Source organism: Glycine soja, chromosome 7 (genome assembly GCF_004193775.1).
Source record: "Glycine soja cultivar W05 chromosome 7, ASM419377v2, whole genome shotgun sequence".
Lineage (NCBI taxonomy): Eukaryota > Viridiplantae > Streptophyta > Magnoliopsida > Fabales > Fabaceae > Glycine > Glycine soja.
The window spans coordinates 14553059-14569953 of NC_041008.1; the positions used below are offsets into that span (position 1 = coordinate 14553059).

General features: G+C 31.6%; 2 protein-coding genes across 3 annotated transcripts; both read right to left on the bottom strand.

Moving 5' to 3' along the window:
- Positions 1 to 573: 573 nt before the first annotated feature.
- Positions 574 to 7245, bottom strand: LOC114418850 (TMV resistance protein N-like). Of its 2 annotated transcripts, XM_028384385.1 has the most exons (6): positions 6676 to 7245; positions 5323 to 6418; positions 4916 to 5221; positions 4525 to 4774; positions 3201 to 3723; positions 574 to 3062 (listed from the first exon to the last, which is right to left on the bottom strand). In XM_028384385.1, the coding sequence occupies exons 1-6, from the start codon at positions 7185 to 7187 to the stop codon at positions 3035 to 3037; spliced, it is 2715 nt and encodes a 904-aa protein (XP_028240186.1). In that variant the 5' UTR covers positions 7188 to 7245; the 3' UTR covers positions 574 to 3034. The 2 variants fall into 2 exon arrangements, with proteins under 2 accessions (XP_028240186.1, XP_028240185.1); XM_028384384.1 differs by having other exon boundaries at positions 3201 to 4774.
- A 527-nt stretch (positions 7246 to 7772) lies between these two features.
- Positions 7773 to 15750, bottom strand: LOC114418851 (protein NUCLEAR FUSION DEFECTIVE 4-like). The gene is made up of 3 exons (XM_028384386.1): positions 15241 to 15750; positions 9144 to 10030; positions 7773 to 8552 (listed from the first exon to the last, which is right to left on the bottom strand). The coding sequence occupies exons 1-3, from the start codon at positions 15547 to 15549 to the stop codon at positions 8072 to 8074; spliced, it is 1677 nt and encodes a 558-aa protein (XP_028240187.1). The 5' UTR covers positions 15550 to 15750; the 3' UTR covers positions 7773 to 8071.
- Between the last annotated feature and the right edge of the window lie 1145 nt (positions 15751 to 16895).

Below are 16895 nucleotides of genomic sequence, written 5' to 3' on the forward strand. Positions count from 1 at the left end.
TCTCTACAGCAACAACTCATGCTTCAGGAACTACAAAATTTGATTTTTCGTTCTGCTAGTTATTTTGAGAGTTGGAATATATTTTTGATTCCAATCAACGATCAAAGGTTAAGAAACAACAATCTTATACCAATTCAAAGGTTCCCTGAAGCATAAGTTGCTGCCGTAGAGAAACTGAAGGAGTTACCTGTTATTATCCTCTTTGTTATTGGCAGATTCGGTGGCGGATAGGTTGTTGTTTTTTGGGAAATTTATGATGTATTAAATGAGGGCAGAGAATTGTATTGTGGGTGGTTAGTTGTTATATATATCCAGGAAAAAATTGTATATACATATTGACCATGGCACACGTGGGGAGATACTTAGTATAGCTATATACAGGTACACTACTTGGTCATGTAATTCGTGCTATTCGGTACTTCTGGTACCTGTTTATAATATATTTTTTCTTAGCTGACCAAAAAAACAATAAAAAATCAAAGGTTCCCTCGAGATAATGCGATTGATCCGATAAAGAGCATGATGTACTGCTTACTAAGTAACTTATACCAATATTTTATAAACAAATGGATATTTAGAGGAAAAAACAAACATTACATTTATGCATAAATTATAAAATTTATTTACATCAATATCATATAAATGTAGTAATGATTATAAAAATCAGGGACTCACATTCACAGGGCAAGTCTTCAGGTCAAGAAATTCAACATCAATAATGAAGCGACCAAGGAATGGAGTATCAATAGGCCATACAAAGTCATCAACTGTTCTAAACACCCTTTCGTGAACTAAACATTACAAGCACATACAGGTGAAGGAACCTGTGTCAGCATTTCATTGTACAATCTTGAAGTTGCTACAGGTAAATGCAACTTTAATCTTCATGGTTGCCAATCTGAGATGCCAATGCATATTTAACGCTATTTCTTGTTGATAAACAGTAGTAAACAGTGTATGTGTACAACGACAGATGTCAAAATCAACACACTAAAACTTCTGGTATAAGGGAAAACCCTCATGATCAAATAAGCAACAATTGAGAATTAAACTTCAAGCTTATGTTGCTAACTTGAATTCAGGGGTCAGGATGAAAAAAGGCTTTCTTAATCGCATTTGAGAACAAATTTCAAGATTTTTATGAATTTATTGAGCATTTTGCACTCAGCATATTGATGTTTATTGAACACTGAAATCACACTTGTTGTTCCAGACACAAAAGTCCCCTTTAGAGAGTATCCTCTTTTGGGGATAAATGTATGTTCATGATCTAATCTATTATGTTATCAATTTTGGTAAAAAATTATTCTTTATTTTATTTATTATTTTGTTAAATTGTTAATTTGATTAGTCCTTGATTAAAATTAGAAACTTGTTATCATGGTATAGATTATGATAATGAGAAATAAGTTTTATAATTTTAATCTAAATTATTCTTGAGATAACTTTATGATATAATTAAGACTTGAGAATTAAATGAAAGAAGAAAAAAAATTTCTTAAGTCATTCATTGATTAAGTATAATGTGTTAATTTATTATAGTTTGATACTAATAGTATACTCTAGAGTTTGACACTAATATAATGCGATAAAATATTACATTATTCTTCTCTTATTCTTAAAGGTAGAAGATGTTACTTCATGCTATCAAGATGTCTACTTTGATTAGTAAATTAATTACAATTCATTTAGTATTGAACTTATGGGGTTACACACAAATGAATATTCCAATCTTTTGCATAAGAAAGTAATTTATTTGAAAATTAAATTAAAGAATTTAATTTAATCAAATAAATATTTTAGTGAAATATTATTATATTCTTTAGCACCGACAATATAATTAATCTAAACAAAGAGTATCCTTTTATAAATACAGAAGTTAACCCCAAAGGGTTGGCACAACGGTGTAAGCTCTCGTTGCGTTTACATGAGTGTGAATTATTTAGTGGGAGAACTTGTGTTTGATTCTCACCTTGTGCAAAGTTCTCTTACGAGATTAGTCTTTGGCCCAATGAGTTATGGGACACCTGTGTTCTTTGATCTAGGACAAAAAAATACAGAAGTTGTCCACAAAAGAATAATATTCTATTACTACATATTAGGATTAGTTACTATAATTAGTCGTATAATTATTTGGGAATTATCTTTATCTTAAATTAGGAAACTTTTTTTAAGATAAAGAGATATGAGATATACAAGAGATAGAGATATATATAATTATTGTAAATCAAATATCTCCTTTTGAAAAAAAAATCCAAATCTATATCTCTAATAAATATAAGCATTTGGTTAAGAGAAGTGTATTAGACACAAATTAGAAAAGTTCAGGTTTAGTTTCTAGACCTGAAAAGTAGAAAGAGAATTTGTTCTTTAGAATTCCAACCATCAAAGAGTTGATAATAGAGATTGATTTCAGTATAAATATACATGAAGTCTTCACATTATTGAATTTTTTTTTTGGTTATTTCAAGAATATGCATCCGGATACACAATTCTAATTTTCTCTATTTATTATTGTTATAGTATATTTTGAATGCAAAATAGATTTTAATTTTCCACTAGTATTAACAACACTCCTATTTAACTATCATTCTCCGTCCACAAGGAGAAAATAACTTTAATGTCTAATTATTCAACCTACTATGTGATATATAATCCTAATACATAACTACTATAAGTTATTTTATACACATATCTGTTATCTTGCAGTTTCTATACATAACTGTCACCACTGCCTCTATCCCTCATAATAGTTGACTTTATTTCTGTATTTATAATTTTAGATAGAAAAAATAAAACTATAAAAACTAAAAAATATGAGTTAGAAATATATTTTTGTTGTTATGTTACTTGCAAAAAGACAAAAGAGTATAAAATATGTTATGCTTCAGAAAGAAAGTTCACTCTTAAATAATTGAACCTAAAAATGACCCAGAACAATAAAATGGACTTAATGCTTGATCATACTACCATATTCATACCCATTTTATGCCCCTGCATCCTATTGCTTGCACATCTTCAGATTGCAACAGTGTTATAGCCGGAGTTCTTCAAGAAGACGTCTGTTCATAAACAACAAGATTTCCACGCATAAATGTCATTACCGTATTTTGCTATAACAGAAAATGCAACAGCAACAAAGTATACATTGTAAACTAAATTAAGTAACCTATCAGTATAATGATTGTTAGCAAAATTACCTCAAGTCCTCTTTTTCTTCTGCTTCCAAGTTTGAAGTTCTGAAGACACCTTGCTTAATTTTTTTGGTTGGAGGAAATGTTTCTTCTTGCTCATTAGACTCAGAGTCCTTGACTTGATTTCTGAAAACATTGGCTTCTACTTCATGAATTTCTCTGCTTCTCTTGAATTTACATTCTCTTTCTTCTAAGGAAAACATCCAACGAAACCCACACTCTTTTATGACCACTGCTTCATTGTTATCTTCAGTTTGAGCAAAGAATTTAAATGTAAGCTTTGGAGGATGAGTGGTGCTCTTGTCATTAATGGCTTTCCTTTCTTTAATTACTTCCATTATCTGCTTACAACATTGTGCATCATACCATAAAAATATGTGATCTGCCATAAATCCAAATTGAGGATCAAGACTAGACAAGATATTTTCTTCTACAAAGAAACTTGGTATTTTGATCCTTTCATCCCAGCTGGTTTCCAAGTAGCATTCACATCCAATACTTCCATAGCATCCGATGTTGCATGATTGGACTTGAGAAACAACCATGTAGAAAATGAAACACAACAAATTAGGGGGAAGCTCAATAGTGACCAAAGATTGTGTAAAGTTGCAATGGAACCAGTCTCGAACTTTTCCACTTCTAGCTGGTAAACAGTAGCAAATCGTACCATTTCTTGCTAATTTGAAAAAATAAAAATCAGTGCCCTCATTGTCCGAGGATGCATCTTCTTCATTTTCTAATACTACTGCAGATAATGATTTTGATCCAAGTTCAATCCTAGCAATGGCATCTTTTAAAATTGCATCATATGAATGTTCATCCAATTTTATACAGTTAGGGACCAGAAAAGTACAGTTGGGTCTTTTGGATGATTCAGCAGATGAACTTAACACTGTCTGAAGAGATTGACAGTTCCAGACATAAAATAACTGAATGGATCGTGGAAGAGCAGGTATATGTCTCAGCATTTCACATTTACCAATTTCAAGAAGTTTGAGCCTTGGAAGATACTTAAAGCTTTCGGGTAAGCTAATGATGGCGCTATAACGAAAGCTTAAGCATTTCAAAGATGATAACAAGGAGATGCTGTCTGGGATTTCACATAAGTTATGACAATCATAAAATGCTAGACGTGTTACTGACTGGAAGCCAGAGCTAGGCATTAACTTTTGTAAGGTGAAGAAAGCGTTACATTCGTGTTTCCTTGAATCAGAAAGTGAAATTTGATCCGTAAAGTTTTCAGGAAGATCCGCAAGACCATAATTAATTAAAAAAGAAAACATATGGAGATTCCTGATATGCAAAATTGATGGAGGCAGTTCATTCAAACCTGAATGTGCTAAAAACAATACTTGGAGAGATTGTGGCCAAGTGTTGCTGCTAAGGCTCTCAAGCGATGTGCATCCGCTCAAATTTAAAATTTCAAGCTTCGGGAGGGAGAAAATTGATGGATCAACATGAGGCAAGCTTTCACAATCGCGCATACTTACATATTTAAGATTTGGTGCATGAGACAACCTTGGACACTCCACAAGGTGCTTGGAGCCACAAAGTTCAATTCTCTCTAAATTTGGCAAATTCTGCAAAATCATATAAGGGACCAAACGAGTAAGTACATTTTCCGGGAAGTTTCATTTTCTAATTCATCTTTTATTGAAGAAGACTTCGTTTCTATCAAAACCAAAACATAAATAAATAATCAATATGTGAACCATGCGTACTTGTACTCCTTGCCAAAGTTTTTCCACATTGCTGTATGGCATGGAAAGCTCAACAAGCTTCTCAGGGAAAAATCTTGACGGTAAGGATTCCAATGGATATCCATTCCACCCCAAATATCTCAAGTTTTTAGGTAAGAATTCAAGACCCTTTGGAAGGTACACTGAATTAATTCTCTCAGAGTCTCCATTGTGAGATTTGAAAGTGAGTAATCTCAGGTTTGGCATCTTTCTGAATACTTTGGAGCTTAAATTTATATGTGTAATTTGAGTCATATCTAACCATATTCCTTCAACTGCAGCAGTTCCCTGACAAATAATAATTAGAATTAATGTTTACATCTTTTGTAATAATTTGCATTTTTTATACCAAGAGTTTAGGAATGCAAGTCAAAGTATCATTAACATACTCTATTATTTGTCAATACATCATAGATTTCCACAGGATCCCACAATCTACTGCGTTGCCCTGGAAATTTAACAGATTCTTCACGAACAACTTCTCTACCCATTTCTTGTATCAGATCGTGCATATCTATGCAATTGCTATATGTAGTAGTGATAAGAGCTTTGTCTAAAAGACTTCTTATCCCTATATCAGCAGAAAAATCGCAGTCATTTAATATTTTTGTTACATGGTCTCTGCTTTGTCCTTTAAGAAAACAAGCTATGTCTAGAAAAATGTTTTTCTCATCATCATCTAATCCTGCATAACTCAATCTCAACACAGCCTGAATTTTCACATTGGGACTTTTCTTTAATTTACTCAGTGCACTATGCCATTCATTTTCACTTCTGGAACGAAGAAATGATCCCAAAACTTTCAAAGCTAAAGGGATTCCTTTGGCGTAATCCATTGCTCTTTTTGATAACTCCTCATATCCCTTTTCAGGATAGGTTTTGCCAAAGGCGTTTAGGCTGAAAAGTTCAAGGGAGTTTTGAAAGTTCATTTTCTTGACTTCATGAATTTTGTCAACAACTTCACGTATAAGTACATGCTTATCTCTGGTTGTCACAATGATTCTGCTACCAGATCCTAGCCATTCACGACCAACTCCGACCAATTTTTCAAGAAGTTCGGAAGTGTTCACATCATCTAGCACGATAAAAACTTTCTTGCGCTTGAGTTTTCTTGTAACAATAGAAGGTATCACTTTAAGAGTGTCAATATGAAGATCTTCCCTTAGTAACTGAGAAAGAAGTTTGTTGCATACATAGTTTAGGTCATGCCTTTTCGATTCCTCAGCCACATTTTCTAAGAAGCAAGTGCCTTCATAATGAGAAGAAACCTTATGAAAAATAGCAGCAGCAAGAGTTGTTTTACCAATACCTCCCATGCCCCAAATTCCAATGATTCTAACTTCCTTTGAATTAATATTCAGAAAAGATTCAATGTTTGTATAGTTCTCGTTAGATATGAAAGGGCCTCTAAAGTCATTTGGGTACTTGTGATCTAGTTTTTGCAAAACAACTTTGATAATGTCTTCAATCAAGTCAGGTTCAGTCCTATACATACAAAGATTAAATAAAAGAAGAAAATTACAAACATTAGCCTTTATTTAGAGAAAAAGAGTATGCAATGTCAATGTAAAACAATTTTATACTATCATCTAATCACAGACAAACATATATGACAAGTTTGTTGACTTTTACAATAATTACTTTAAAAGTCAATTGGATGACACAGTAAAATTATTTTACACTATTAATACATGATCTATAAACTCATTTATTTATAAAATAAAATATACATGAAACCACACCTGTATGTGTTAGAATGGAAGCCAGATAAATTGGCTGCTTCACTGAGAGCGTCCTTCCACTTTTGCATCTTCTCTTCACTCACCTTTCCATCCTTCTTGTGTTTTGCAAATGCCACGTGATAGTTCTCGCTCTGTTTGCGTACCTGAGACGGGTCTATTTTGTAGAACACGGGAATAACATGAACGTTTTCTTCTTGTTTCTTGCATTGCATTAGTTGGAGGAGTTCATTCAAGCACCAGCTAGAAGATGCGTAGTTCTCGGAGAAGATAACCAAGAAGAGAGTGGAGTCTTTGATGGCTCTCTCGATTTCTAGCCAAATCTTAGCTCCTTTCTCGATCCTGTAGTCTATGTATGTATCGACGTTGTTTCTGCGCAGAGCAGCATGAAGATGGCTTGCGAAGTCGCTGCGAGTATCATCTCCTCTAAAGGTGATGAAAGCATCATATTTTTTGGTAACAGAGAGAGAGGAAGAAGAAGCACAACCAACTACATAAGAACAAGTAGAAGCCATGAATACACTTTGGTATGGAATATGGTGTATTTTTCTCAGGACTAATGTAACGGAGGAGATTTATTATTATTTTTTTGTTTCAATAATGGAGGTTATTCTATTTGTACCTATGTTTTTATATTGAAATAAAGAAAGAAAGAAAATGACATTTTTATTATTATTTTGGGAGTGATTTGTCTATACAGTTAGTTGACTTTAAAAACATAGTTAGGCATGTGAACAACTGGATGATGCGTATACTCCTTGGATGGTTTTTAAAAAATTATTAAACCCGGATCGACTTGTTCGGCCGTTCGAACCGGTCCGATCGGATTCTCTCATCTGATCAGATCTGTTATTAACTTGGTGCATTAAAAACTAATTATACTTTCCTTCAAATGACATTATAAATGAGTTAAGGAAGGTATCAATATCTTTTAAAATGTGAATGCACGATGGAATTTGCTTATTTTTAATTACTGAAAAATTCCTTTTAAAAATTTATTGAAATTTAATCTAAAAATAAAGATGAAAAATGTAAATCAAGTATACAAATAAAGATAAAATGAGAGTGGCTGGAGATAGTTGAGAAAGAATTTTTCTGTGTAGTTGTTAAAATTATTTAGTTAAACTTATCAATACACCACAAAATTAGTAAATAGTAATTCCAATCCACTACTCAGCCCAAATACAATTCTGTTACCAAATGTTAATAAACCAAAGCCTAAGCAACATCCTAAATTTTGATCTGAAATGTTTCTTTCTGAAACTACTAAGTTTCTATGTATGTTCAAAGATTTTGTGAGTCTATGGTAGAGCTAAATATTATATCTTGTTTTTTGGTATTTATGATTGATCCCATCACATTTAAGAGAATTGTACATTGTTTCTTCACAGAAGAGTTCTTATTCTGGAGCTACGTTGTTTCTGTTGTTATTTTTTTCAAAATTGTCATAAGCTTGCTTAGTCCTTATGAAAAGGAAGAAGCTTGAAACCAATCCTATCATTGAAATACAACTCCACCATATGAAAGTTTGTAGGTAGCACTTCCTCCCCATGCACATGGACATTTCATGCAGCTGATTTGCGGGCCTTGGTTTCATTGCATTGGAATCATAAACCAAGGCTGCAAGAAGGCCATAGAGACATGAACCTAAAGGAATGTTAGTGATGAGGATATTGTGGTTCACACCAACACTGTTTGGGCCAAATAGCTCTGAGGTAATAGACACTGCTGCAGAAAACACAAAGCCTGAACTCAGCCCTATCAAGGCAGTGCCTATGTGTAATGCAGCTCCACTGCCAGATATGGCCAGCAAAATGAATGCAATTGGTGTTAGCACCAAGGCTGCTCCAAACCATCCAGTTCTTGCAATGTGTATCTTCCTGCATTGTCATACAACATTAGTTGATTTTACGTGTAATGTTTGGTTTCGTGTCATGTTCTCCAGAATCATGTATATGTGAAGCAACGAAGGGTTGATTTTACGTTTTGGATCTGAATTTTGATCCGAATGTACATAACCAATGCATTTACTTTGTTTGCCAAATTTGACTGTATGGTTTGAGAATTTTTTTGCATTCACTTTGTTTCCTGTTTTCTGAAGTTTATACAGGAAAAAATGGAAACAGAAAATGAAAAAAAGAAAAAATAAAAAGTTGTTTTTCACTGTTCTTGTACAAAATCTTTAAAACATTTGTTTCCTGTTTTCTGAAGTTTATACTGGAAAAAATGGCAACAGAAAATGAAAAAAATAAAAAAATAAAAAGTTGTTTTCACTGTTCTTGTACAAAATCTTTAAAACAAGAAACAAAGTGAAAACAGAAAATGTTTTCTCAAACCAAACGGTGAGTGACATGCTTATTACCTCTAGAATAAATCACATTATGTTATGTAGCAATCACTCTTGAATCTAGTTGAATTCTATCAAAATTCTAGATAATTTTATTACTATCAACAAAGACCTTTAAAAATACCTGCTTAAGAAGTCAGGTGAGGCTGCAAGAAGGCGACCGAAGAAGGAACATGTTGAGTAGAGCGTGACAAGAGAACTGGTCTGAGAATAGTGTCCCAGTGATTGGGAAATTTGCCCCAAGTTGTTGCTGTAAACCAACCCAATTGTTCCTCCACAGAAATATGCTATGTAGTACAGCCAGAAGTCCCATTTACGCACTAGCAACTTAGCTGAATGCTCTTCCCCTAGCATTGAAAATTGCTCTCTCTCCAACACATTCATAATACAACATTTCTTCTCTCTTGTGCTTTGTGCACTTCTATTCCTCACGCTGTCCTCGATACTAATAAACTCTTTGTAGAGTTCATCGTCATTAGGGTCAGCGCGAGTGAATCTTGAGTAGTAGAAGGAGAAGCTTGTGGGGACAGTAAAGAAAGACCATTCTCTGGAATACACAATGCCAGGCAAAAATAAGAGCAGAACAAGGAGAAAAATTGCACCTATAAGGATTACGCGAGCAATAGCCATGGTGTAAGAGAAGGAATATAAGAAGAGGAGGTAGAGGCCTGTGACAAGGGCAAGGATGTTGAGGCAGAGAAAAACCGATGTATCGCGCTGAATGGTGTCAACAGAATGTGGTTGAGGCTGTGGTTGATTGAGAATTGGGATGAGTACTAGTCCAGAAATTAGCACAGGAACAATGGCATTGAGTAATAGATAGACAGTGTCATCATTTGTGTTTATTGCATTGGCAATGAGAGTGTACAAAGCTGCACTCACACCATTGAAACTAATGCTCAAGGATAATGCAAGGGAACGGTTTGCCGGAAAATGTCTGATGCATAAGACATAGCAGATGGTGTTGAACCAGCAGATGCTGCAGCCGGCAATCAGGCACAGAAAAAAGACCTGTTCAATGTGCACAAATATTGTTTTGTTATTAGAAATCACTTTGGAAGTGTTTGTAGAGATATAATTATCTATTGGCTTGTGCTATATAGATGTTACATAAGTCCCTAAAAGATTAATCAAACAAATTTACGATCCTAGTGAAACTAATAACTTTGGTGGTGAAAGTAGATATGCTCCTTCCTACAAATATCTCTGAACACATTTGAGAAACTAAGAATGAATTAATTTATTATAACTACTTATAATTTGGATGACAGTGAAACCTCTCTCCAATTGCTCTTTTTAAAGAGTTTTGTTTTACATCTCTTCCTCTCTGCTGCATAAGGAAAACAGCACAAGCCAAAATGACTATGCAGAGAAAACCTCTCTCCAATTGCTCTTTTTAAAGAGTTTTGTTTTATTTTAAAAAAATTAATTCATGTTATATGGGTTAAATGCATTTTTTTAGGGGTTAATCCATCATATTTCTTGACAGAGTCCGGAATTAATTCTTTGAAATACTACATTCTATTTAACGAGTTGACTTCTCTCACTAGATGTATTTCATATACATGGATTTGATTAAATCTCTGACCATATCCTTAAGAGGCAAGGTGATTAAATGTATTGTACTCCTTATTACTCTTGTTGCCCTTTGCGTCCTAGACTTAGGCATATTGTACCTGATTTTGTATTATCTATTACAACTTTCTTCTATGCAGTAAAATTAAATATTTCAAAATGACTATGCAGAGAAAATTCAAGTATATTAAAATAAAATTTAATTTTATAATGAAAAAGGTCTTAAATATGTTATTTTTATTCTTGTGGTATTTTTTTTAGAAGAGTTCTTGTAAAATTTATTTATTTTTCTTTAGTTTTTATTATTTTGTTTTAGTTTTTAGTTTTTACCAATTTTTTCCACAAAGACTAGTCAGAATGAATTAAATATATTTTTTATAAATAAAAAGTTAGGGACTAACATAATGACTCAAAACAATAGCATAACTAAAACGAAAAAATAGATACTGCTGGAATTAAAAAAACAATAATGATCAAAACAAAAAAAAATACAAGGATTATTTTAATAAAAATACAAAGACAAAAAGATTAAAGATTATAAAAATCAAAAAGATATTTAAACCATAAAAAATGCAAAAGATAATAAAAAACAGGTGTAACGTGTCCAATTTTGTAGACTAGGATGAGAAATGAAATAGAAAATATAAATTAAGGGGGAAATTGATTTGAGTTTTTTTTTTTCACTGGATAATCTTTATTATGATTTTGACTTAACTTATACTCAAATCTTTACGCCCAATCGCTTATCCCCACTTGATGGGAAAGGGTGGGTGAACTAACATAACAAAATGGTGAAAAAGAACTTCAGAAGAATCCTTTAAGATACAGATAACCCTTGGAATCTAAAGAGTAATTGGCTTGAAATAAGATAGAGAACTTCGAAAGAGTGCATATATAAATTAATAATTGTGTTAGTTGGCTTGAATCTATAAAGTAAATTAAAACAGACAAACTTAGGAAAGTGCCTAAAGCTGGTCAGCTAATAATCCTAACCATTTTGCAGCCACAAGAACAACTCCTCTACCAGCAGTCTAGTTAGTTGAAAAAAGGGCAATTTTGATTAACAAACTAAATTTAGGCACAATCTTATTTTAGTGTTGCTACTTCGAAAATTGCAAAATAAGGGTGTCCAAGACCCATGTAAAGCTAATAACACGGTGATGGAAAGTTAATTAATTAGGATGGAACTAGATTTTAAAAATTAGACCTTAAATATTTAAGTTAAAAAAGTTGGGTTTGGAAAACTCTTTTTCTAGATTTTTTTTTCCTTTCATTTGTTGTAATTAAACTCAAGTAATAGAGAATTCATAACAACATGCACAATATTTAATCAATTAAGTTAAATCTCATTAATAATATATTTTTTTTAGATAAAATCAGCTCAATTCGATAAATATCTTTTATATTGCAAGCATAAATTAGAATTTTTCTTGATTTAAATCAATACCATAAGGTTACTTATATCGATACAATTGTATTGAAAGTATTTTGCATAAAACTCATAATTTCCTTATTTTTAAATTTTACGGCTAACTATGCATAATATCTATATATACGTTTTATCTAAATCTTAATTACAACCATTAGTTGGGTCACAATTAGGTCAGAATTAAAATTAAAGATTAACCGAATTTAAATATCTGGTTAGATTCGGACCAAACTAAAAGTCGTTGTAACTTGTCCTATGAAGTATGAAAACACTTCCATCTAATGCAACCTAATAAAAGTAACAAAGTTTACTTAATTTCTTATTTGTTTGGGTTTTGTGAAGTGGACTCCGTTATCTATATTCTATATCAGCACATAGATTAAAATATACGATATACAGATATCGTTTTAATTTTAATTTAATTTTATTATTTTTGCGCTGATTTTCTTGCTCTGTCATGACCTTCTAGTATAATTTATTTCACAAGGAAACTATTTATTGCTATTGAGATTTGGTAGAGGTCTTAAGCAGCACACAATCCCAATCCTAAAAATTACTGGATTAGTTCAACCACTACATTAATGTTTTTTTATTATTATTAACGCTACTACTTTAATGAAGAAGTCGTGTGTTTAATTTCTAGAAGTAAAAAAAAAAATAGAAGAAAGAAGTTTTTTTTATTCATACAGAAATCAAAGTAAAGTATTAAAAAAATTATAACATTTTTTTTAAAAAAAAATCTTAACATCTCACACACATTATTCTATCAGCTAATAACATAAAATTAGTTTGTTTAAACTTATACATTAAAATAAATACTTATTTAAATAAAATAAGTAATTTTTTTTTATTTTAGTGTGTTTGGGCTCGTGCTTAAAAAATAATTTTCATTTTATTTTAAAAAATAAATCATATCTATTTCTTAAAAAATACTTATAAAAATACTTTTTAAAATTATTTTCTTTTAAGTTTAAATAAATTCACCCATGGTTATATTTTAAAAAAACGTTTTAAGATAATATATATATATATATATATATATATATATATATATGTTGCATGTGAAATTTATTAAATAAGATATAACATCGTGGGTTCTTTATGTTTACTTTTGGTCTTTTGCTTTAATAACGTGTTTGTTCCCGTGTGCGGTGTGCCTGAGGAAAAAAAATAATTTTATGTATATTTTTATCTTTAAGAATTAAAGATAATATAAAGAAATTTATAGCATTATTTGTTGTATACTATAAACTTTCGCACGGTACAAAAGTTCATTTTAATCTATTAGATCAACTTATTTTACAAAAGCGATTTTCGGCATCCCTCCCCCGCCCCCCCTCCTTGCCACGACACCATTGTGGACGACCATGACATTGCAACGCACTGCATCTTGACACTGCCGTGTACTTTCCAGAGCAATAAAGCAGGGCCTCCTACTGCGCCGTCGTTGACAACGACTCCACCATCACTAGCAAAATGGAAAAAATACAAACGCGAGAGGGACAAGACGATAGGGATGAACCACTTACTAGAACCATGGGGTATTGTGTCGTCGTCAATGTCTCCACCTTCAACTGCAAAAAGGAAAAAAAAATCCAAGCGCGAGAGGGAAGGGTTCACCCTGGCGCGGTCAGAGGCTAGGAGGGCTTTGGGTTTCTTTGTCATAAGAGGCTAGGAGGGAGAGAGAGAGAGAACACCTACAGCAGAGGTAGGGAAGGTGGAAGCACGTCGAAGAAGTAGAGGTGAAGAATAAAATGGGGAGAGAGAAAGAGAGAAGAAGAGGGTAAAATAGGAAAAATAACATAAAAAAGAAAAGAAAAAAAAAATAGAAAATGATAACCATTGATTTTAAAATAAATTCTATTGGATTAAAATGAACTTTCCTACAGTGTGAAAATTTTTAACTTTCACACGATACACTTTGTCATTTACACCAGACCCTATCATAAAGATGATCACGATTAGTATGTTAGGTCACCTAACCCTTTCTTACGGTCAACTAAACTTATTTTCAAACTTGTTAAAAAATGGATTAAGTTGATTTAAATGAATAATATTTGTAGTTAATTGAAAATCTCAATCTAACTTGTGATGAATTGTAGGTTGGATTGAGAGATTGAGTTGGTCTCTCGATCCATTTTTAAAGAAAAGATTAAAAATATTTAAGTATATATTTTATTTATCATAAAATTTTCTCAGATTTAATAATCAAATATAATAAAAAAAAGAATTTTTTTTATAAAACTACTAAACAGAAAAAACTTAAAAACGATATTAAAAAGTGTAGATATTAAATATAATTTACGAAAAAAATTTGATAAATTAAACATGTTGAACTAATTTGACACAGAGAGTTAGACAGATAAGGTGTACACGTAAGATTAAATGTTCTATAGTTAAATTAAGAGACTCACTGTTTTTCTTTTTTAACTACACATCGAATTATGGAGATCCTAATTTAAAATTGAAATGAGAAAGAATGCTAAGTGCTAACAACATATTTTTCTTTTATATATACTTTTTTTAAAATATGTGTTAAAGTTAGTTCAATATTTAAAAGATTTTCTTAAAAATTAATTCATAATAAGGTGGCCTAATCATATATATATAAGTACTTATCATGTGAATAATCACTTGACGTGAATCTCGTAACAATATGTTTATTATTAAAACTTATGAATAAATTAATTAAATAAAAAGTGAAGTCCAGCAAATTTGGTACTATATTCCAATATGTTAACATTTCTCATGTTGACACTTGAGGTTAATTAGAAATTATAATTGTTGACATGTAGCTGTAAGAGGTTCACACGCATTTCCTTTCACACTACACCGACAGTTTTTATCCAGAAAACTAGGAAATTGTTTCTTACGGTTGATTCTTCTGCCAGTTAGATACCATAAATTTGTACATACATAAGATTTATAATTAGTAAAATGGTAGTAATACTTAAGGATTTAGAAGTATTCTACTTTCTTTTTATTCCAAAAAATTTAAATTTAGATATTAAATATTTATAACAACTCACATGTATTATTCAATCAATTGAGATAAAACCTTTAATCCTATGTTTACTTTTCCCGAATCAAGTATGGTCCATTGATTTTCCAGAAAATTAATTCCCACATCACCAAAACAAAAATGTATGAAAAATCCAAAGAATTAATTAGCAATGCAACACACAACAAGGAGCTAGCTAGGGTGAAGAAAACTAACCACAACATAAGGCAAAGTGATGAGTCTATGAATGACAAGCCATTGGAAGCCATAGCCAAAAAGTCCCATAAAAGCAGCCATAAACATAACCACCCACAAGGGGAAGTACATGAGTGAGACCCCAGAGCACCACCCAAAGGCCTTTCCCATGTCTGAGGCCACAGAGAGGTAATTGAGCTGAAGCTGAGTTATGTCAAGCACAGATTTGAGCTCAGATGAGTATGATGAGAAGTCAAAGTTTGTCCCTGTGAATGCCTGCACCCATATTGATGCCAAAAGTATCACCCACTTTCTTGATTCCCCCACCATGGATGGATCAATTGGACTACAAAATTGAAGAGTTAATATTAATTTCTCCTAACTCATCTTCTTCTTCCTCTGAACCTCCTCCAACCACCAAGAAATAACAGGAGGAGCTTTGCTTTTTCTCTCCTGTTTGGAATGAATTTGGTGGTTACTCCTTGCTTAGAGAGAATGGTGGTTGGTGTCTCCTATCTTGTACCTTTTACATTAAATTGTAAATTTAGTCCTTATATTTATTACTATTTATTTATTTTTCTTATATTCAATTTTTCTCCTATCATATTTTCATTCATTTATTTATTTTATTTTTCTGTTTATTTCCTGTTACATTAATTGTTATGTTTATTACTTCTCTCTTTTTCTTTATTTGTTTTTATCTTTCTCTTTCTCTTTTCTTCCACTCAAAGAATGAGGTGTACATTTAACTTTTTTCATCTAATATTATTATTAGTTTGACAAATTAAATAACCGAGATCAATTTGTCCGTGTATATATATGTAACGACTAAAGTGTAGATTTTTATATATAGATTAAAATAAAAAAATTTCCGATAATGATAAAAATAATAATATTGAGTGTGAGGAATAAATTTTTAATTTATTTATTTATAGTCCAAAGTTTTAAGTTGGAAGAGGAGATTAAAATTGAGATTCAAGACAATTATATGCTTTGGAAAGAAAAAAGGAAATCACAAAAAAAAGCAAATTACTATTTGAATGCCCTTTATCTTCTGTGCAAGCAAAGGTTCGGGAGTGTGCTTGCTTCATTAAAATAACATACGTGCAAAAAACGAGTCCACCAAATCTATGATGGTGGACATAAGGATACGTACGTCCACATACACCTTTTGGAATGGTTACATTATATATAGAAAAATAGTTTTTCTGAGAAATATTAGTATCTTAAATAAATATTAGAAGTCAAAACCTTAAAAATTAGTCTATGACTCTTCACTAAAAATCTTGAGTTTGCCTTAAAAATATTTAAACCTAACAAGTATTTTATATAAGACACAATTATTATTTTTAATTTAAATAAATAATATGAATGATTAATTTAAGACTTAACTATATTTTTAGCGTCTCAAATTATTAGACGGTTAATTCTTAATTTTTTAAAGGATTAAAAAAAAACATCTTATTTAACAAGAATAAAAAATTTTATTTAATCTTAAAAAAAAATTGCACACACAAATATATGTATGCGTTGTCGTGACTTTTTCAAACCTTAGTACTAGTAGAACCATATGGAAATACAGCTGATGAAACATGTATGAGGTCAATTTCACAAAGACTTGAGACTTGAGAATGTCTCCGACCATTAAACATTTTCCCCATACAAAATGGCTGTCA